This window comes from Urtica dioica, chromosome 2, assembly GCF_054948205.1.
Source record: "Urtica dioica subsp. dioica isolate 48M chromosome 2, U.dioica_male_clone48M_v1_H2, whole genome shotgun sequence".
NCBI classification, from domain to species: Eukaryota; Viridiplantae; Streptophyta; class Magnoliopsida; order Rosales; family Urticaceae; genus Urtica; species Urtica dioica.
Window position 1 is genome coordinate 13,754,863 of NC_142757.1, and position 15,580 is coordinate 13,770,442.

General features: G+C 38.5%; 1 protein-coding gene and 1 long non-coding RNA gene across 2 annotated transcripts; both read right to left on the minus strand.

Moving 5' to 3' along the window:
* Positions 1–5,887: 5,887 nt before the first annotated feature.
* On the minus strand, positions 5,888–7,675 carry LOC149404095 (uncharacterized). The gene is made up of 3 exons (XR_016293828.1): positions 7,615–7,675; positions 6,782–6,846; positions 5,888–6,107 (listed from the first exon to the last, which is right to left on the minus strand). It is a non-coding gene; the product is annotated as an uncharacterized LOC149404095 (long non-coding RNA).
* A 1,626-nt stretch (positions 7,676–9,301) lies between these two features.
* LOC149404096 (uncharacterized) lies at positions 9,302–14,770 on the minus strand. Its single transcript, XM_089607399.1, has 6 exons — positions 14,710–14,770; positions 13,886–13,950; positions 11,664–12,703; positions 10,767–11,402; positions 9,412–10,240; positions 9,302–9,311 (listed from the first exon to the last, which is right to left on the minus strand). Exons 3-6 carry the CDS (start codon positions 12,700–12,702, stop codon positions 9,302–9,304), a joined length of 2,514 nt encoding a protein of 837 aa, XP_089463525.1. The 5' UTR covers position 12,703; positions 13,886–13,950; positions 14,710–14,770.
* Between the last annotated feature and the right edge of the window lie 810 nt (positions 14,771–15,580).

A 15,580-nucleotide genomic window follows, 5' to 3' on the forward strand; every position in this document is an offset into this window, starting at 1 on the left:
TCGAATCGAGGAGAATGACTTGACTCGAGGAGCAAGGCTCGACTCGAGGAGAATGACTCGACTCGAGGAGCGAGGCTCGACTCAAGGAGAATGACTTGACTCAAGGAGCGAAGCTCGACTCGAGGAGAATGACTCGCCTCGAGGAACGAAGCTCGACTCGAGGAGGATGACTCGACTCGAGGAGCGAGGCTTGATTCGAGGAGAATGACTCGACTCAAGGAGGGAAGCTCGACTCGAGGAGGATGACTCGACTCGAGGAGAATGACTCGACTCGAGGAGGGAAGCTCGACTCGAGGAGGATGACTCGACTCGAGGAGCGAGGCTCGACTTCGACTCGAGCAGGATGACTCGACTCAAGGAGCGAGGCTCGACTCGAGGAGGATGACAAGACTCGAAGAGCAAGGCTTGACTCGAGGAGATTGACTCGACTCGAGAAGCAAGGCTTGACTCGAGGAGATTCTGTTGGAATCGATCTAGGGTTTAAGAAAATAATTAACGCTTCGGTAAGCGGCGGAATTTTAAAAATTTTCTTTTACAAGTAAAACCATTTTTACTAACCTAGACAAAGAGCAAGTACATGTAATTAAAAACTATTATGAGTATAGAAGTTTACTAACCTTTCTTGAAGCTTGAACTTTGAGAAGCTTTTGGAAAGTTGCAACGCTCGTCTCCCCTCGCAGTACGTCTCTCTTTCTTTCCTCGGCACCTCGAGCAACCAATATAGTTTCTATCACTAAATCACTCGAAATAAAAGGAATCAGTGAGTGGGCACTTTTAAACACTACGACTTAAGAACGAGTCTTGAAGTCGCAGAGCTAAACTCTAGGTCAAATGAGGACCTAGGTGCCAAAACAATAAAACGAAATTGACTAGAGAGAGAGAGGAGATGGGCGGCCACAAGTTCTAGATAGAGAGGCTCTCAATCTCTAACTTATGTGGAATGAATGAAATGAGAAGAATAAGGCTCCTATTTATAGGAGAGACTTTACCTTCAATAAGGTAGTTTCCTCTTCTTTAGAATATCACATATTCATGAGGAAATAATCCTTATTTCCTTTTCTCATTTTGGGCGTGTAAGCCTTGCCATCTAGAAGCAAATTTGTTTCCTATTTTGCTTGCCTTGGCCGCCCATGTCATACTCTCCTAGAGGAAATTTGTTTCCTCTTTTTCTTTTGGAAAGTATCTTCATACATTAATGCACAAAATAAACTCTCTTTCACACTAAGGGCTGCACGAAATTTGGTCTCCCATTTACTTGGGTTGGACGGCCAAAAGCCTTCTAGAAAGGCTTTCTAGGTTTTCTTTTAATTGTTCATGACAACATAAGAAAAGCCCATTAAGAATTTTCTAGTAAAATTCTATGAAATGAAATTAATTCACAAGGCCCAATAAACATGTTACGGCCGTGTGATATAATATGTCATCATATGACATTGTCAAAAAATTTATTGACATTCATTTCATGCCATGTCCAAAAAGACAAAATTACCCTTTCGACAATTTTCGTTATTGTTTTGACTTAGCTTCCAGTTTAACTATTCCTAATCGATGTGATTCGTGACAGTGACCTCATGGACCCAAATGAACAAAGCTTGAGCTAAACACTTGGACTCAAAAGTTCACAAACCTTTTCCAAGTTTAGCTTAATGCCAACTGACTCCACTAAAGAGTTGACACTGAAAATCTCTCGGTTCAAATGAATTTATTTTCTACTCAAGAATTCAACCTAATTATGATGAGCGGATCCACTGAATATTATCTATGTTTACCCTTCATGAATGTCATCAGCTAGTCGGGATTTACTAAATTACCATTTTACCCTTGTAGTTGTTATTTCCTCAACTCCTTTGTCGCTTGTGAATAAGTTAGAAACAATGTATTGACGAGGAGCTAACAAGTCACATTGTTTCATCCAAAAGAGTCAGGACTCAATTTGGACACTGGCCAGTTCATTTATTCACACTCCAAGGAACAAAGCATGAGGTGACATACATTGCATTTCAGCAATCTTGTACATGAATTCCATATCTATGAGAACTTCACAAAGTTACTCATGACATTCTCACAACTTAGTACTTCACCAATAGGCCCTGTTCGGAATCACATAGTGGGTCCGAACTCTGACTTTCTCAAATGAGAATACGTAAGCTGTGAAATGGCATGTCTCATTTCAGGATTAAGGTAAGCATGATGCAATTCATACATAGTGACTTCGAGACATAAGAGGTTAAATGGTTTGTTCTTATCTTGTCTCTAGAAGTGCACTGGTCAATTCAGTACCTTCGGAAGATACCTAGAAGAACTATAGAGTCTCCAACTCTCAATGCCTCATAACCAGACATCATAGATTCTTCTAACAATCGTACTGAGGTCAATAGTCCTTTGACCCTAAGATTGCGAATATATCGTTTTAAGCAAACTACGAAGAGTTTGTTCATGCAAATCTACATTTGTCTCTTCATAGGTTGTTAAGTTTGTTTATGGACTAAAAGACTAAGGTTTTATCATAAAGCTTCAAACAAAGAAAGAATGAATGAACGTTTCAACTTTATTAATGAATGAATAGGCAATTACAAGCAAGAGTCTTCATGAGACTTTATTACATCAAATGTACAAAATAAAGATTACAACTCTTCTTGTGGGCACCATTGACAACAAACTCCCACTTGACTCAAAGAAGATGTGTATAGTCTTTCATGCCTAATCCCTCTCGATGTTGGTCGAAGACCTTGTTCTCTAGGGCCTTTGTGAATGGATCTGCTAGGTTGTCCACCGTTGAGATCTTATTCACTTCCACGTGTCCGCGCTGCACGATCTCTCGAATCAAATGGTATATCCTCTCAATATGTTTAGAGCGCTTATGGCTTCGAGGTTCCTTCGAGTTAGCGACAGCCCCACTATTATCACAATAAAGAGTCATGGGCTCGTCGACGTTTGGAACAACTTCCAAATACTTAAGTAATTTTCTAAGCCATACAGCCTCTTTGGATGCTTCACAAGCAGCCACATATTCTGCTTCCATTGTGGAGTCAGCAATGCAAGATTGCTTAATACTCCTCCACACAACAGCTCCACCATTAAGGATGAACACAGATCCCGAAGTGGATTTTCTGGAATCCTTATCCGCTTGAAAATCGGAGTCGGTATATCCCGTCATAGTCAGGTCAGTACCTGAGTATGTAAGCATCAAGTTCCTAGTTCTTCGAAGATACTTAAGAACATGCTTAACAGCAATCCAGTGCTCGGGTCCAGGGTTGGATTGGAAACGGCTAAGTACGCCAACGGCGAAACAGATGTCAGGTCTAGTGCAAAGCATAGCATACATAAGGCTTCCTACGGTAGAGGCGTAAGAAATTTTTCTCATGTCTTCAATCTCTTCTGCAGTCTTGGGAGACTGGTCCTTAGAGAGTGAAACTCCATGCCTAAAGGGTGTTTGACCCTTCATGGAGTCTTGCATAGAGAAGCGATCCATCACCTTATCAATATAAGATGCTTGAGAGAGCGACAAGGTCCGGTTTTTCCTATATCGAAAGATTTGGATCCCCAGAATGTACGCGGCTTCTCCTAGATCCTTCATATCGAATTGTAAACATCGACATCTAGTACCAGAAACACAACTTTGCCTTCGTGTATTAACTTGTAAACACAAGGCTCATCTATTGACTGTTCAAAGTCAAAACTCTTTACAGTTTCATCGAATATAATATTCCATGACGTAGATGCTTGCTTTAATCCATAAATGGACTTAAGCAACTCACAAACCTTGGTCTCTTGTCCTTCTTCCACGAAACCGTCTGGTTGAGCCATGTAAATGCGCTCGTCAAGATTGCCATTCAGAAAGGCTGTCTTGACATCCATTTGCCAGATCTCATAGTCGAGAGTTGCAGCTATGGATAGGAGTATGCGGATGGATTTAAGCATCGCGACTGGCGAGAAGGTTTCTTCATAGTCAATTCCTTCTTGTTGGGTATAACCCTTCGCCACAAGTCGTGCTTTGAACGTCTCAACGTTCCCATCAGGACCCCTTTTCTTCTTGTATATCCACTTACACCCTACGGGTTTAATCCCTTCAGGAAGGTCTACAAGTTTCCAGACTTTGTTGACATACATCGAGTGCATTTCAACTTTCATGGCGTCAAGCCAAAGGTTTGATTCAGAACAAGCCATCGCTTGGCTATAGGAAACAGGATCATCCATGTCAGAGACGGCTACAAGAGAGTCTCCATAAGACCTGTCAGGCTTTTGAGTAGCCCTCCCACTACGTCGAAGTACTACTTGACGAGATTCTGATGAGTTAGGTTGTGTTTCAGTTGGGGTAAGAACAGTTCTTACAGATGAGGTAGAAGCTTCCTCACCCAACTTTTCTTGAAGCACAATTTTGCTTCTAGGTTTTGCATCCTTCATAAAGTCCTCCTCAAAGAAACGAGCATTGGTGCTAACGAAAGTCTTATCGTCCTCGGGACTATAGAAGATGAAACCCTTGGTTCCTTTGGATATCCCACAAACAAGCACAATTCTGACCTACTAGCCAACTTGCTAGTCTTTTGCCTTAGCACGTGTGCAGGGCAACCCCAAATTCGGATGTGGCCCAAACTTACTTTACGGCCAGTCCATCGTTCATAGGGAGTACCAGGAACCGTCTTGGACGGAACTTGGTTCAGAATGTAAGCGGCTGTTTCGAGGGCATATCCCCAAAAGGAAAGAGGGAGTGATGAGTAACTCATCATTGATCTAACCATCTCCATAAGAGTTTGGTTCCTTCTCTCTGACACTCCGTTTTGTTGAGGTGTTCCAGGTGCGGTAAGCTGAGAAGCGATTCCTTCTTCTTTAAGAAAGTCATCGAACTCTCCAGACATATACTCACCACCTCGATCAGATCGAAGTGTTTTGATCACTTTGCCAGTTTGCTTTTCCACTAAAGCCCTAAAGACCTTAAATACGTTAAAGGTCTCGGATTTGTGTTTGAGCAAATAGACAAAACCATATCGCGAGTAATCATCGGTGAAGGTAACGAAGTATTCGTATCCCCCACGTGCCTCTTGGCTGAGCGGACCACATACATAAGAATGTATTAGTTCCAGCAACTCAGTGGCTCTTCGACCCTTATCGGAGAAAGGTCGCTTAGTCATTTTTCCTTCTATGCAGGATTCACAAATAGGTAGTGAACCTATTGCAGAGGCTTGGAGTGGACCATCCCTCACAAGTCTCTTAATCCTATCTAGACTGATATGACCAAGTCTTAAGTGCCAAAGGTATGTTGATTTTGTTAGATCGGAGGATTCAGAAAGTTTGATCCTCTTTGGCTCCCTAATTAGATCATTATCTATTTCGGTGTCTAAGATGGAAGGTTGAGTGGGATAAATGTAGGAAAGAGCATTCTTCATACATGCATCAGTGACAAAAGAATTATCAGGAAACGAAATACGAATTCCATTCTCAATGAACTTTAAACAATAATCTTGCTCACGAAGACGAGCAACAGATATTAAGTTCTTTCCAAAGGAAGGAACGAAATAAACATTATTCAAGTTTAAAGTACGGTCTTCAAAAGACAGCGTCACGGATCCCATAGCCTTCGCAGACACTAGGCTCCCATCACCCCATTTGAAGCAGAACTCGCCTTCCTCTAAGCTTTTGGTTTTCTTAAAACCATTCAAGGAACAACAAATATGGTTAGTAGCAGCAAAGTCAAGAATCCACGTTGATACATTATCAGCTACTAAGCATGCTTCAGTTACTAGTACAATACTATGTTCCTTTGCTTTGAGATAGGCAGGACTGTTCTTTTTGTAGCGCGTACTTTTATTTAATTGTTTAATAAAACTGAAAATACCGTTTAAAATTCAAAATCATAATTTTTTTTTTATAAAAACATAATACTTTCTTTTAATTTCAAAATGCTAATATTCAACTATTAGAAGTCTAGAAAATAAAAGGACAATAATTATACATCCTCAAACATAGTAGAGTGAGTGCGGAAATTTAAAACATAGACTTAGATTAGAAGGTCATAATTAGTACTAAAATAGATAACTAATTATATATTTGCCACTAGCCACGTCGCAAGTCGTCTCATCGTCTTCGTTCGGTAACCAACTACTCGTCTCCTGAAAAAGAGTTTGGGAAAAAGGGGTGAGCTATAAAGCTCAGTAAGTAAACCTCATGCACGTGAATGATAATGAAACCTATATCTCTAAATTATTTTGTATCTCGTTTATTTAAATTTTTCTCTTTGATTCGAGCGCTCGGTGTGTGCCTACGCTTTTGGTACCAATGGACCGTGGTTAAAGAACCTGTTAAACTTTTATTGGATCCATTGTTCTATGCTAGAGGGAGAAGAGTACGAATTAAACCATGGAATCGTACACCACTCAATACTCCCGCCGAAACGGGCTCATTGTCCCCATCATGAATAGGAAAATAAGGGACCTTCCCTAGCATAGTCATTCATTTCATTAAAAATATTTTCAGTCGGTGGGTACGCCGGTCCTCCGCGCCCCTTGCCATTGCGCCCTCCAGACATAAACACACACCCTTTACGTTATGAAAAGCATTTTCATATCATTATGAATGTTTTATTCCTTTATTCTTTAAAAACATTGGATTCGTGAGTCTTGAACATTCTATCATGATATGTTATGCATGAGATCTAAATTTCATATGTAATATTCTATCATGACATATATCAATCAATTAAGCATATAATAGATAATTCACACAAACATATAATCATACGTAAGTTAAACCCATTAACTAATGCAAGTAAGTAAGGTTTACTTACCTCGTCAGATGTTAATAAAGCGAAGTCTCCTCCGACCGCTCACGATATAGGTGCCCCAAAATTTTCTATAATTGTTGTTTGGTTGTCATTAGTAAAATTATAGGATATATATATATATATGAGTTTACATAGCATTTCACGTAAAACAATAATAAACCACACATTTTGCAACGTTTATTGAAATTATTAGTATTCAGACTAAGTAGATAAAAAAAAAACATAGTTTTGATTATAGGGAAGAAAAAAAATAATAGTGTATACAAATCAATCAGACTATAAAAGCTCTTATTAAATGTGTATATTATATATGTGTATATCAAAAGTTATAAAGCTTAAATTTGCTAAATCACATAAGGGATTGGTTTTGAAAAAAATAAATAAAACTATCATCAGTACTTTTAATAAATTCATAAAATATAACGGAGTGCATCGATGTATAAACACTAGCTTATTTCACAGAATAAATCATTAAGAATCAACTATATACTTAAACTGAAATATATATTCACTATCTAAGTTAGTAACTTGGTAGAAGTTTTCTACAAAGAAATAAAAAGTTTCACACGGGTAAGAGAGTAGAGGGTATATACAATAATTTATGCAATATTCTATATTGCTTGATTAAGAAGACATTTGCTCTTTTATAAGAAAACAATAGAACAACACAAGTATGAATGATTCAAAATCAATGACACGTGCACCTAAATAATAAAAATATATCTATATATATAAATCGTAAAGGACGTTTGTATAGTGCCGGAAATATTGAGCATATGTATTCGCATCAGGATATTACTAACAAGTTATACAAAGAAAAGCAAGTTAGTGCTTACCAAAGAGAGAAAAGTAGGAGTTTTTTTCTTGACCACCGCTTAGGAGAGGAAATTAAATGTTGTGTTCATCTAAGACCTACCATGTGTGGGTATATATACATATTTACCATGCGTGTGAAAATGGTCACCGAAAATTGAAAAAAAGAAAAGAATACGTGTGGATGTGTAAAAATTGTCAACATGATATCCACCGTAAAAATGCTTTCAAATTTTCTAAGAAGACAACCAGCAAAAACATAGGGATGAGTGGTTGAAAAAAATATGCTATTGACAAAACTGTAAGCGTTTACATTATCTAGATAAGTAAAAACTCTTTACTGTTGAATAATGCCAAAAACTCAAAATAAATATGTACATACGATTATAATATCATATATGCAGACACACATATATATCTGTATATAATAACTTTATATATAAGCACTTATAATCACCATTAATTAATTTGGGCCCTTTATAATCGTTGAAGCGCGTCGGTGGATATTTCACTGGAAAAAATAAACTAATAACGATAATAATAATAATAAATATTATTAGTAATAATAGATTCCATCGTAGTTTAATTAGGCGTTACAATTTCCTACCCCCTTAAATAAAATTTCGTCCTCGAAATTAAACGTACCAAAAAGATGAGGGTATTTTGCATGCATCTCTTCTTCTCGCTCCCATGTCGCTTCTTCCACGGCATGATTTTTCCAAAGGACTTTGACTAGAGAGATAGCCTTTGACCTTAGTTCTCTCAGCTCACGATATAGAATACGTACTGGAACCTCCTCGTAGGACAAATCACTTCGAAGAGCTAGTGGTTCGTAATTCAATACGTGAGACGGATCAGACACGTATTTCTTCAACATTGAAACGTGGAAAACATTGTCAACACCAGTCAACGATGGCGGTAAAGCCACTTCGTAAGCTAAAGTTCCAATGCGTTTCAAAATCTCGAAAGGTCCAATGAAACGAGGACTAAGCTTCCCTTTAACACCAAATCTCATCACTCCTTTCATTGGAGAGATCTTCAAGAATACCATTTCACCAACTTCAAACTCCAACGGCTTTCTTCTTTTATCAGCGTAACTCTTTTGCCTGCTTTGAGCTGTGCGCATTCGACGCCGAATATTATCAATTATCTCAGCTGTTTGTTGGATCATGTCGGGACACAATAACTTTCTCTCCCCAACCTCATCCCAGTGAATTGGTGACCTACATTTCCTCCCGTAAAGAGCTTCGTAAGGTGCCATGCCGATTGTTGCTTGATAACTGTTATTGTAAGAAAACTCGACTAGAGGTAAAAACTTATCCCATGAACCTGGAAAGTCGATCACACAAGCTCTCAACATATCCTCTAAGGTCTGAATCGTTCTCTCTGATTGACCATCAGTCTGGGGATGAAAAGCAGTACTAAACCTCAGTTGTGTCCCCATAGCTTTGTGAAAGCTCCTCCAGAAGGTAGAAGTGAACTTTGGATCTCGATCTGATACTATTGACAAAGGTACTCCATGCAGTCTTACAATTTCTGCTACGTACAACTCAGCGTATTGATCCATATTGTATGTCTTCTTGACTGGGAGGAAGTGAGCTGACTTGGTGAGACGATCAACAATCACCCAAATCGAATTGTAACCTTTTTGGGTCTTTGGTAACCCGACTACAAAATCCATCCCCACGTGCTCCCACTTCCATTCTGGTATCATAAGTGGCTGCAAGAGACCAGAAGGGCGTTGATGTTCAGCTTTCACTTGTTGGCAGGTCAAACAATGCTCAATGAACTCAGCAATTTCTTTCCGCATACCAACCCACCAATAGTGTTGACTCAAATCCCGGAACATCTTAGTACCACCGTGGTGTACCGAATACGGAGTAAAATGAGCTTCATTTAGAATCTCTTTCTTCAGCTCTTCGATGTTGGGAACAAACAAGCGATTTCCATATCTCAGGACTCCATCACTCGTTATGCAGAACTCATGTAATTTTCCAGCTTCTACACGAGCTTTGTACTGAGCAACTAATGGGTCTCTTAACTGGGCAGACTTAATCCTTTCAAGTAGAGTGGGTTGCACTGATAACACGACAAGATAGCTTGGATCTTCTTGAGGTACCATTTCCAATTCAAAATCATAGATCTCACGTCTCAAATGATATGGTATGCATTGCAATATTGAGAGTCTTCCATTATTCTTTCTACTCAAAGCATCTGCAACTACATTTGCCTTCCCTGGGTGGTAGCTAATGTTGCAATCATAATCCTTCACCAATTCAAGCCATCTACGTTGCCGCATATTCAGATCCTTCTGTGTGAAGATATACTTGAGACTTTTGTGGTCCGTAAAAATCTCACTTTTAACTCCATACAAGTAATGCCTCCAAATCTTCAAAGCAAAAATAATCGCAGCCAACTCGAGATCATGGGTAGGATAATTCTTCTCGTAATCCTTTAACTGTCGAGAAGCATAAGCTATTACTTTCCCATGTTGCATTAACACGCACCCGAGCCCGTTTTTAGAAGCATCACTATATATCACAAACCCTTCAGTTCCTGCTGGAATCGCTAAGACAGGTGCTGACGTCAATCTCTTCTTCAACTCTTGAAAGCTTCCTTCACACTTTGGGGTCCACAAAAACTTGACACTTTGCCTCGTCAATTGGGTCATTGACGATGCGATTCGAGAAAATCCATCTACAAAGCGTCGATAATAGCCAGCTAAGCCAAGAAAACTCCGCACCTCTTTTGCGTTCTTCGGCGTAGGCCAATTTTTAATGGCCTCTACTTTGCTTGGATCCACGGCTATACCATCTTTAGAGACAACATGGTCAAGAAAAGGAACACGATCTAGCCAGAACTCACATTTTGAGAACTTAGCGTACACTTGCTTGTCTCGAAGCATGTCTAACACTATTCGTAGATGTCTTTCATGCTCCTCCTCAGACCGCGAATACACTAGTATGTCATCGATGAAAACGAACCAAGTATTCCTTGAATACTCGATTCATCAAGTCCATAAATGCGGCAGGTGCATTAGTCAAACCAAAAGGCATTACCAAGAATTCATAATGCCCATACCTTGTTCGAAACGCACTCTTTGACACATCATCCTCGTTTATCTTCAATTGATGGTATCCTGACCGTAGATCAATCTTTGAGAAATGGCTAGCACCTTGTAATTGATCAAACAAGTCTTCGATACGAGGTAGTGGGTACTTGTTCTTTATCGTGACCTTATTCAATTCACGATAATCAATGCACAACCTCATAGACCCATCTTTCTTCTTAACAAACAAAACTGGAGCTCCCCAAGGCGAAAAACTAGGTCGGATAAAGCCCTTGTCGAGTAGCTCATGCAACTGCTCTTTCAACTCCTTCAACTCCGCAGGTGCCATCCGATATGGGGCCTTAGAAATTGGAGCCGTACCAGGGAAAAGGTCAATCGAGAATTTAATCTCTCGATCTGGTGGCAACCCTGGAAATTCATCAGGAAAGACATCAGGATACTCGCACACTACTCGTACATCCTTTACTGATGATCCCTCGTTCGTATCAGCTAAGATTGATGCCAAGTAACAAACACATCCCTTGAGCAACATCTTTCTAGCCTTCATTGCGGAGATGATAGGAATACGTAACTTGGGCTTAGCTCCAGAGAAGTTAAACTCTTGCTCATTTGGGGGTTTAAAAGTTACCACCTTCTTGTGACAATCAATGGTGGCATGATATTTGTGTAGCCAATCCATCCCAAGAATTACATCAAAATCATGAATATTGAGGATGACAAGGTTAGCGGCTAAAACGTGATCTCCAATCTTTATAGGGCATTTATCCAGACTACTCCTTGACTCCATCATTTCTCCAGATGGAGTGGACACGCTAAATAACGAAGTAGTGGACGAAGGTGTTTTGCCGATCTTATCAGCAAACATCACACTAATAAAGGAATGGCTTGCTCCTGAATCTATGAGAACTCTACAAGCTAGACCGTAAACATCCATAACACCTAACAAATCAATAAAAGAATTAAAGCATGCCATAAACTAGTGAAAATGCGCTTGGAGTATACCTGTAACAACAGATGGTGATTCCTCTGCTTCTTTCTCTGTCAAGGTGAACACTCTTGCATGCGTTTTATTCTGGCCATTAGCGCTCTTGTTGAATGTCCCAATGTTTGTTTTGCAATATGGAGCAATATGCCCTGGCTTCCCACACCTAAAGCAGGTGTTGGTTCCATAAAGGCATTCCCCACGATGCTCTTTGCCACACTTTGGACAAGTTGATCGTTGTTGCTTATCATGTGGGTTTCCACCTCGATTGTTGTTGCCCTCAAACTTCCTCTTTTGATTATTTCCTTGATTCCCCCATGACTTCCCTTTTGATCCACCTCCACTGGAACCGCCATACTGAGTCTTGATCTCTTCATGAGTTGTCATCTGGGTTCTCTCAATCAAAAGTGCTTTGCTCACCACTTTGCAATACTCAGTTAGCTCAAAAGGAATAATAGCCTCCTTGATACGAGGCCTTAATCCACTTTCAAACCGACGAGCTCTACTGAGATCTGTAGCCACCAAAGAAGGAGCAAACTTTGACAGTCGAGTAAAGTCAGCTTCATATTCGGCTACCGTCTTGCTACGTTGTTGCAGCTTTATAAACTCGTCCTCCTTCTGTCTACGAACACTTTCGGGGAAATACTTGTCGTAAAATGCATCCCGAAATCCATTCCAAGTGAGGAGACCATCATCTTCATGTTGACGTTGCACCATAAGCCACCAATCATGAGCACTTCCTTGAAGCATGTACGCAGCACGCGACACTTTTTCCTCTTCAATGCAAGGCAACACCGTAAAGGTCTTCTCGATCTCAGTCAACCATTTTTCAGCTTCTAATGGGTCAGTGGTTCCACCAAAAGCAGGAGGAGACAACTTCTTGAATTCGACGATGGTGTTGTGTGGTTGTGCATCACGGCGAGGAGCTTCACGAGCTTGAGCTTGGCCTAGAGCAGCCATTGCTTGCAAGAAGGCCTCCATTGTCAGGGGTTCACCTTGACGACCATTCTGACTTCCACAATGATTCTCTCCAGTTCCGTTGCCCCGAGTGACAACCATTCTTTATAAAACGCAATAAAAACAATAGTTTCAGTTATCTATAAAGTATAACTTGAACTATCATAGTCATAGTAACTAAAATTAGCATTATTTATATTCTATCTTACCGAACGATTTCGATTTGACTTCTCCGCGATGTGACGTAGTGGGCAAATAAGTCTACAGAACCGAATTTAAAAACCTTAAGCTCTGATACCAAAAACTGTAGCGCGTACTTTTATTTAATTGTTTAATAAAACTGAAAATACCGTTTAAAATTCAAAATCATAATTTTTTTTTTTTATATAAAAACATAATACTTTCTTTTTATTTCAAAATGCTAATATTCAACTATTAGAAGTCTAGAAAATACATCCTCAAACATAGTAGAGTGAGTGCGGAAATTTAAAACATAGACTTAGATTAGAAGGTCATAATTAGTACTAAAATAGATAACTAATTATATATTTGCCACTAGCCACGTCGCAAGTCGTCTCATCGTCTTCGTTCGGTAACCAACTACTCGTCTCCTGAAAAAGAGTTTGGGAAAAAGGGGTGAGCTATAAAGCTCAGTAAGTAAACCTCATGCACGTGAATGATAATGAAACCTATATCTCTAAATTATTTTGCATCTCGTTTATTTAAATTTTTCTCTTTGATTCGAGCGCTCGGTGTGTGCCTACGCTTTTGGTACCAATGGACCGTGGTTAAAGAACCTGTTAAACCTTTATTGGATCCATTGTTCTATGCTAGAGGGAGAAGAGTACGAATTAAATCATGGAATCGTACACCACTCAATACTCCCGCCGAAACGGGCTCATTGTCCCCATCATGAATAGGAAAATAAGGGACCTTCCCTAGCATAGTCATTCATTTCATTAAAAACATTTTCAGTCGGTGGGTACGCCGGTCCTCCGCGCCCCTTGCCATTGCGCCCTCCAGACATAAACACACACCCTTTACGTTATGAAAAGCATTTTCATATCATTATGAATGTTTTATTCCTTTATTCCTTAAAAACATTGGATTCGTGAGTCTTGAACATTCTATCATGATATGTTATGCATGAGATCTAAATTTCATATGTAATATTCTATCATGACATATATCAATCAATTAAGCATATAATAGATAATTCACACAAACATATAATCATACGTAAGTTAAACCCATTAACTAATGCAAGTAAGTAAGGTTTACTTACCTCGTCAGATGTTAATAAAGCGAAGTCTCCTCCGACCGCTCACGATATAGGTGCCCCAAAATTTTCTATAATTGTTGTTTGGTTGTCATTAGTAAAATTATAGGATATATATATATATGAGTTTACATAGCATTTCACGTAAAACAATAATAAACCACACATTTTGCAACGTTTATTGAAATTATTAGTATTCAGACTAAGTAGATAAAAAAAAAACATAGTTTTGATTATAGGGAAGAAAAAAAAATAATAGTGTATACAAATCAATCAGACTATAAAAGCTCTTATTAAATGTGTATATTATATATGTGTATATCAAAAGTTATAAAGCTTAAATTTGCTAAATCACATAAGGGATTGGTTTTGAAAAAAATAAATAAAACTATCATCAGTACTTTTAATAAATTCATAAAATATAACGGAGTGCATCGATGTATAAACACTAGCTTATTTCACAGAATAAATCATTAAGAATCAACTATATACTGAAACTGAAATATATATTCACTATCTAAGTTAGTAACTTGGTAGAAGTTTTCTACAAAGAAATAAAAAGTTTCACACGGGTAAGAGGGTATATAAAATAATTTATGCAATATTCTATATTGCTTGATTAAGAAGACATTTGCTCTTTTATAAGAAAACAATAGAACAACACAAGTATGAATTATTCAAATCAATGACACGTGCACCTAAATAATAAAAATATATCTATATATATAAATCGTAAAGGACGTTTGTATAGTGCCGGAAATATTGAGCATATGTATTAGTATCAGGATATTACTAACAAGTTATACAAAGAAAAGCAAGTTAGTGCTTACCAAAGAGAGAAAAGTAGGAGTTTTTTTCTTGACCACCGCTTAGGAGAGGAAATTAAATGTTGTGTTCATCTAAGACCTACCATGTGTGGGTATATATACATATTTACCATGCGTGTGAAAAGTGGTCACCGAAAATTGAAAAAAAGAAAAGAATACGTGTGGATGTGTAAAAATTGTCAACATGATATCCACCGTAAAAATGCTTTCAAATTTTCTAAGAAGACAACCAGCAAAAACATAGGGATGAGTGGTTGGAAAAAATATGCTATTGACAAAACTGTAAGCGTTTACATTATCTAGATAAGTAAAAACTCTTTAGTATTGAATAATGCCAAAAACTCAAAATAAATATGTACATACGATTATAATATCATATATGCAGACACACATATATATATGTATATAATAACTTTATATATAAGCAGTTATAATCACCATTAATTAATTTGGGCCCTGCCCTTTATAATCCTTGAAGCGCGTCGGTGGATATTTCACTGAAAAAAATAAACTAATAACGAAAATAATAATAATAAATATTATTAGTAATAATAGATTCCATCGTAGTTTAATTAGGCGTTACACTTTTTATCGGCCTTGTGAGGTCTCTTCTTAGTTCCAGAGGCGGAGGCTTTTTGCTCAGTAGCATGTGTCTCTCCTTTATTCCTTTTTCTCTTAGTGAGACCTACATCAGTGTGAAGTTCCATCATAAGCTTGGTAACAGTGTACTCTAGCTTGTTTATGGAGTAGTTCATCTTGGAGGTATCAAGAGATGCGGGGAGAGTTTCTAAGATCACATCTATGACATTCTTCCCATCAATCTCCGATCCTAGGATTTCCATTTTACTCAGATGACTAATGATCAATATCATAA

What these genes read in the sequence shown, in the direction of transcription:
- LOC149404096 (XM_089607399.1), bottom strand. Translation starts at nt 12,702, where the DNA reads ATGGTTGTCACTCGGGGCAACGGAACTGGAGAGAATCATTGTGGAAGT. An exon ending in ATCACCATCTGTTGTTACAG is followed by an intron (nt 11,403 to 11,663) that starts GTATACTCCAAG and finishes TAAAGATTGGAG; the next exon opens with ATCACGTTTTAGCCGCTAAC. An exon ending in CTTGTTTGATCAATTACAAG is followed by an intron (nt 10,241 to 10,766) that starts GTGCTAGCCATT and finishes TGACGAGGCAAA; the next exon opens with GTGTCAAGTTTTTGTGGACC.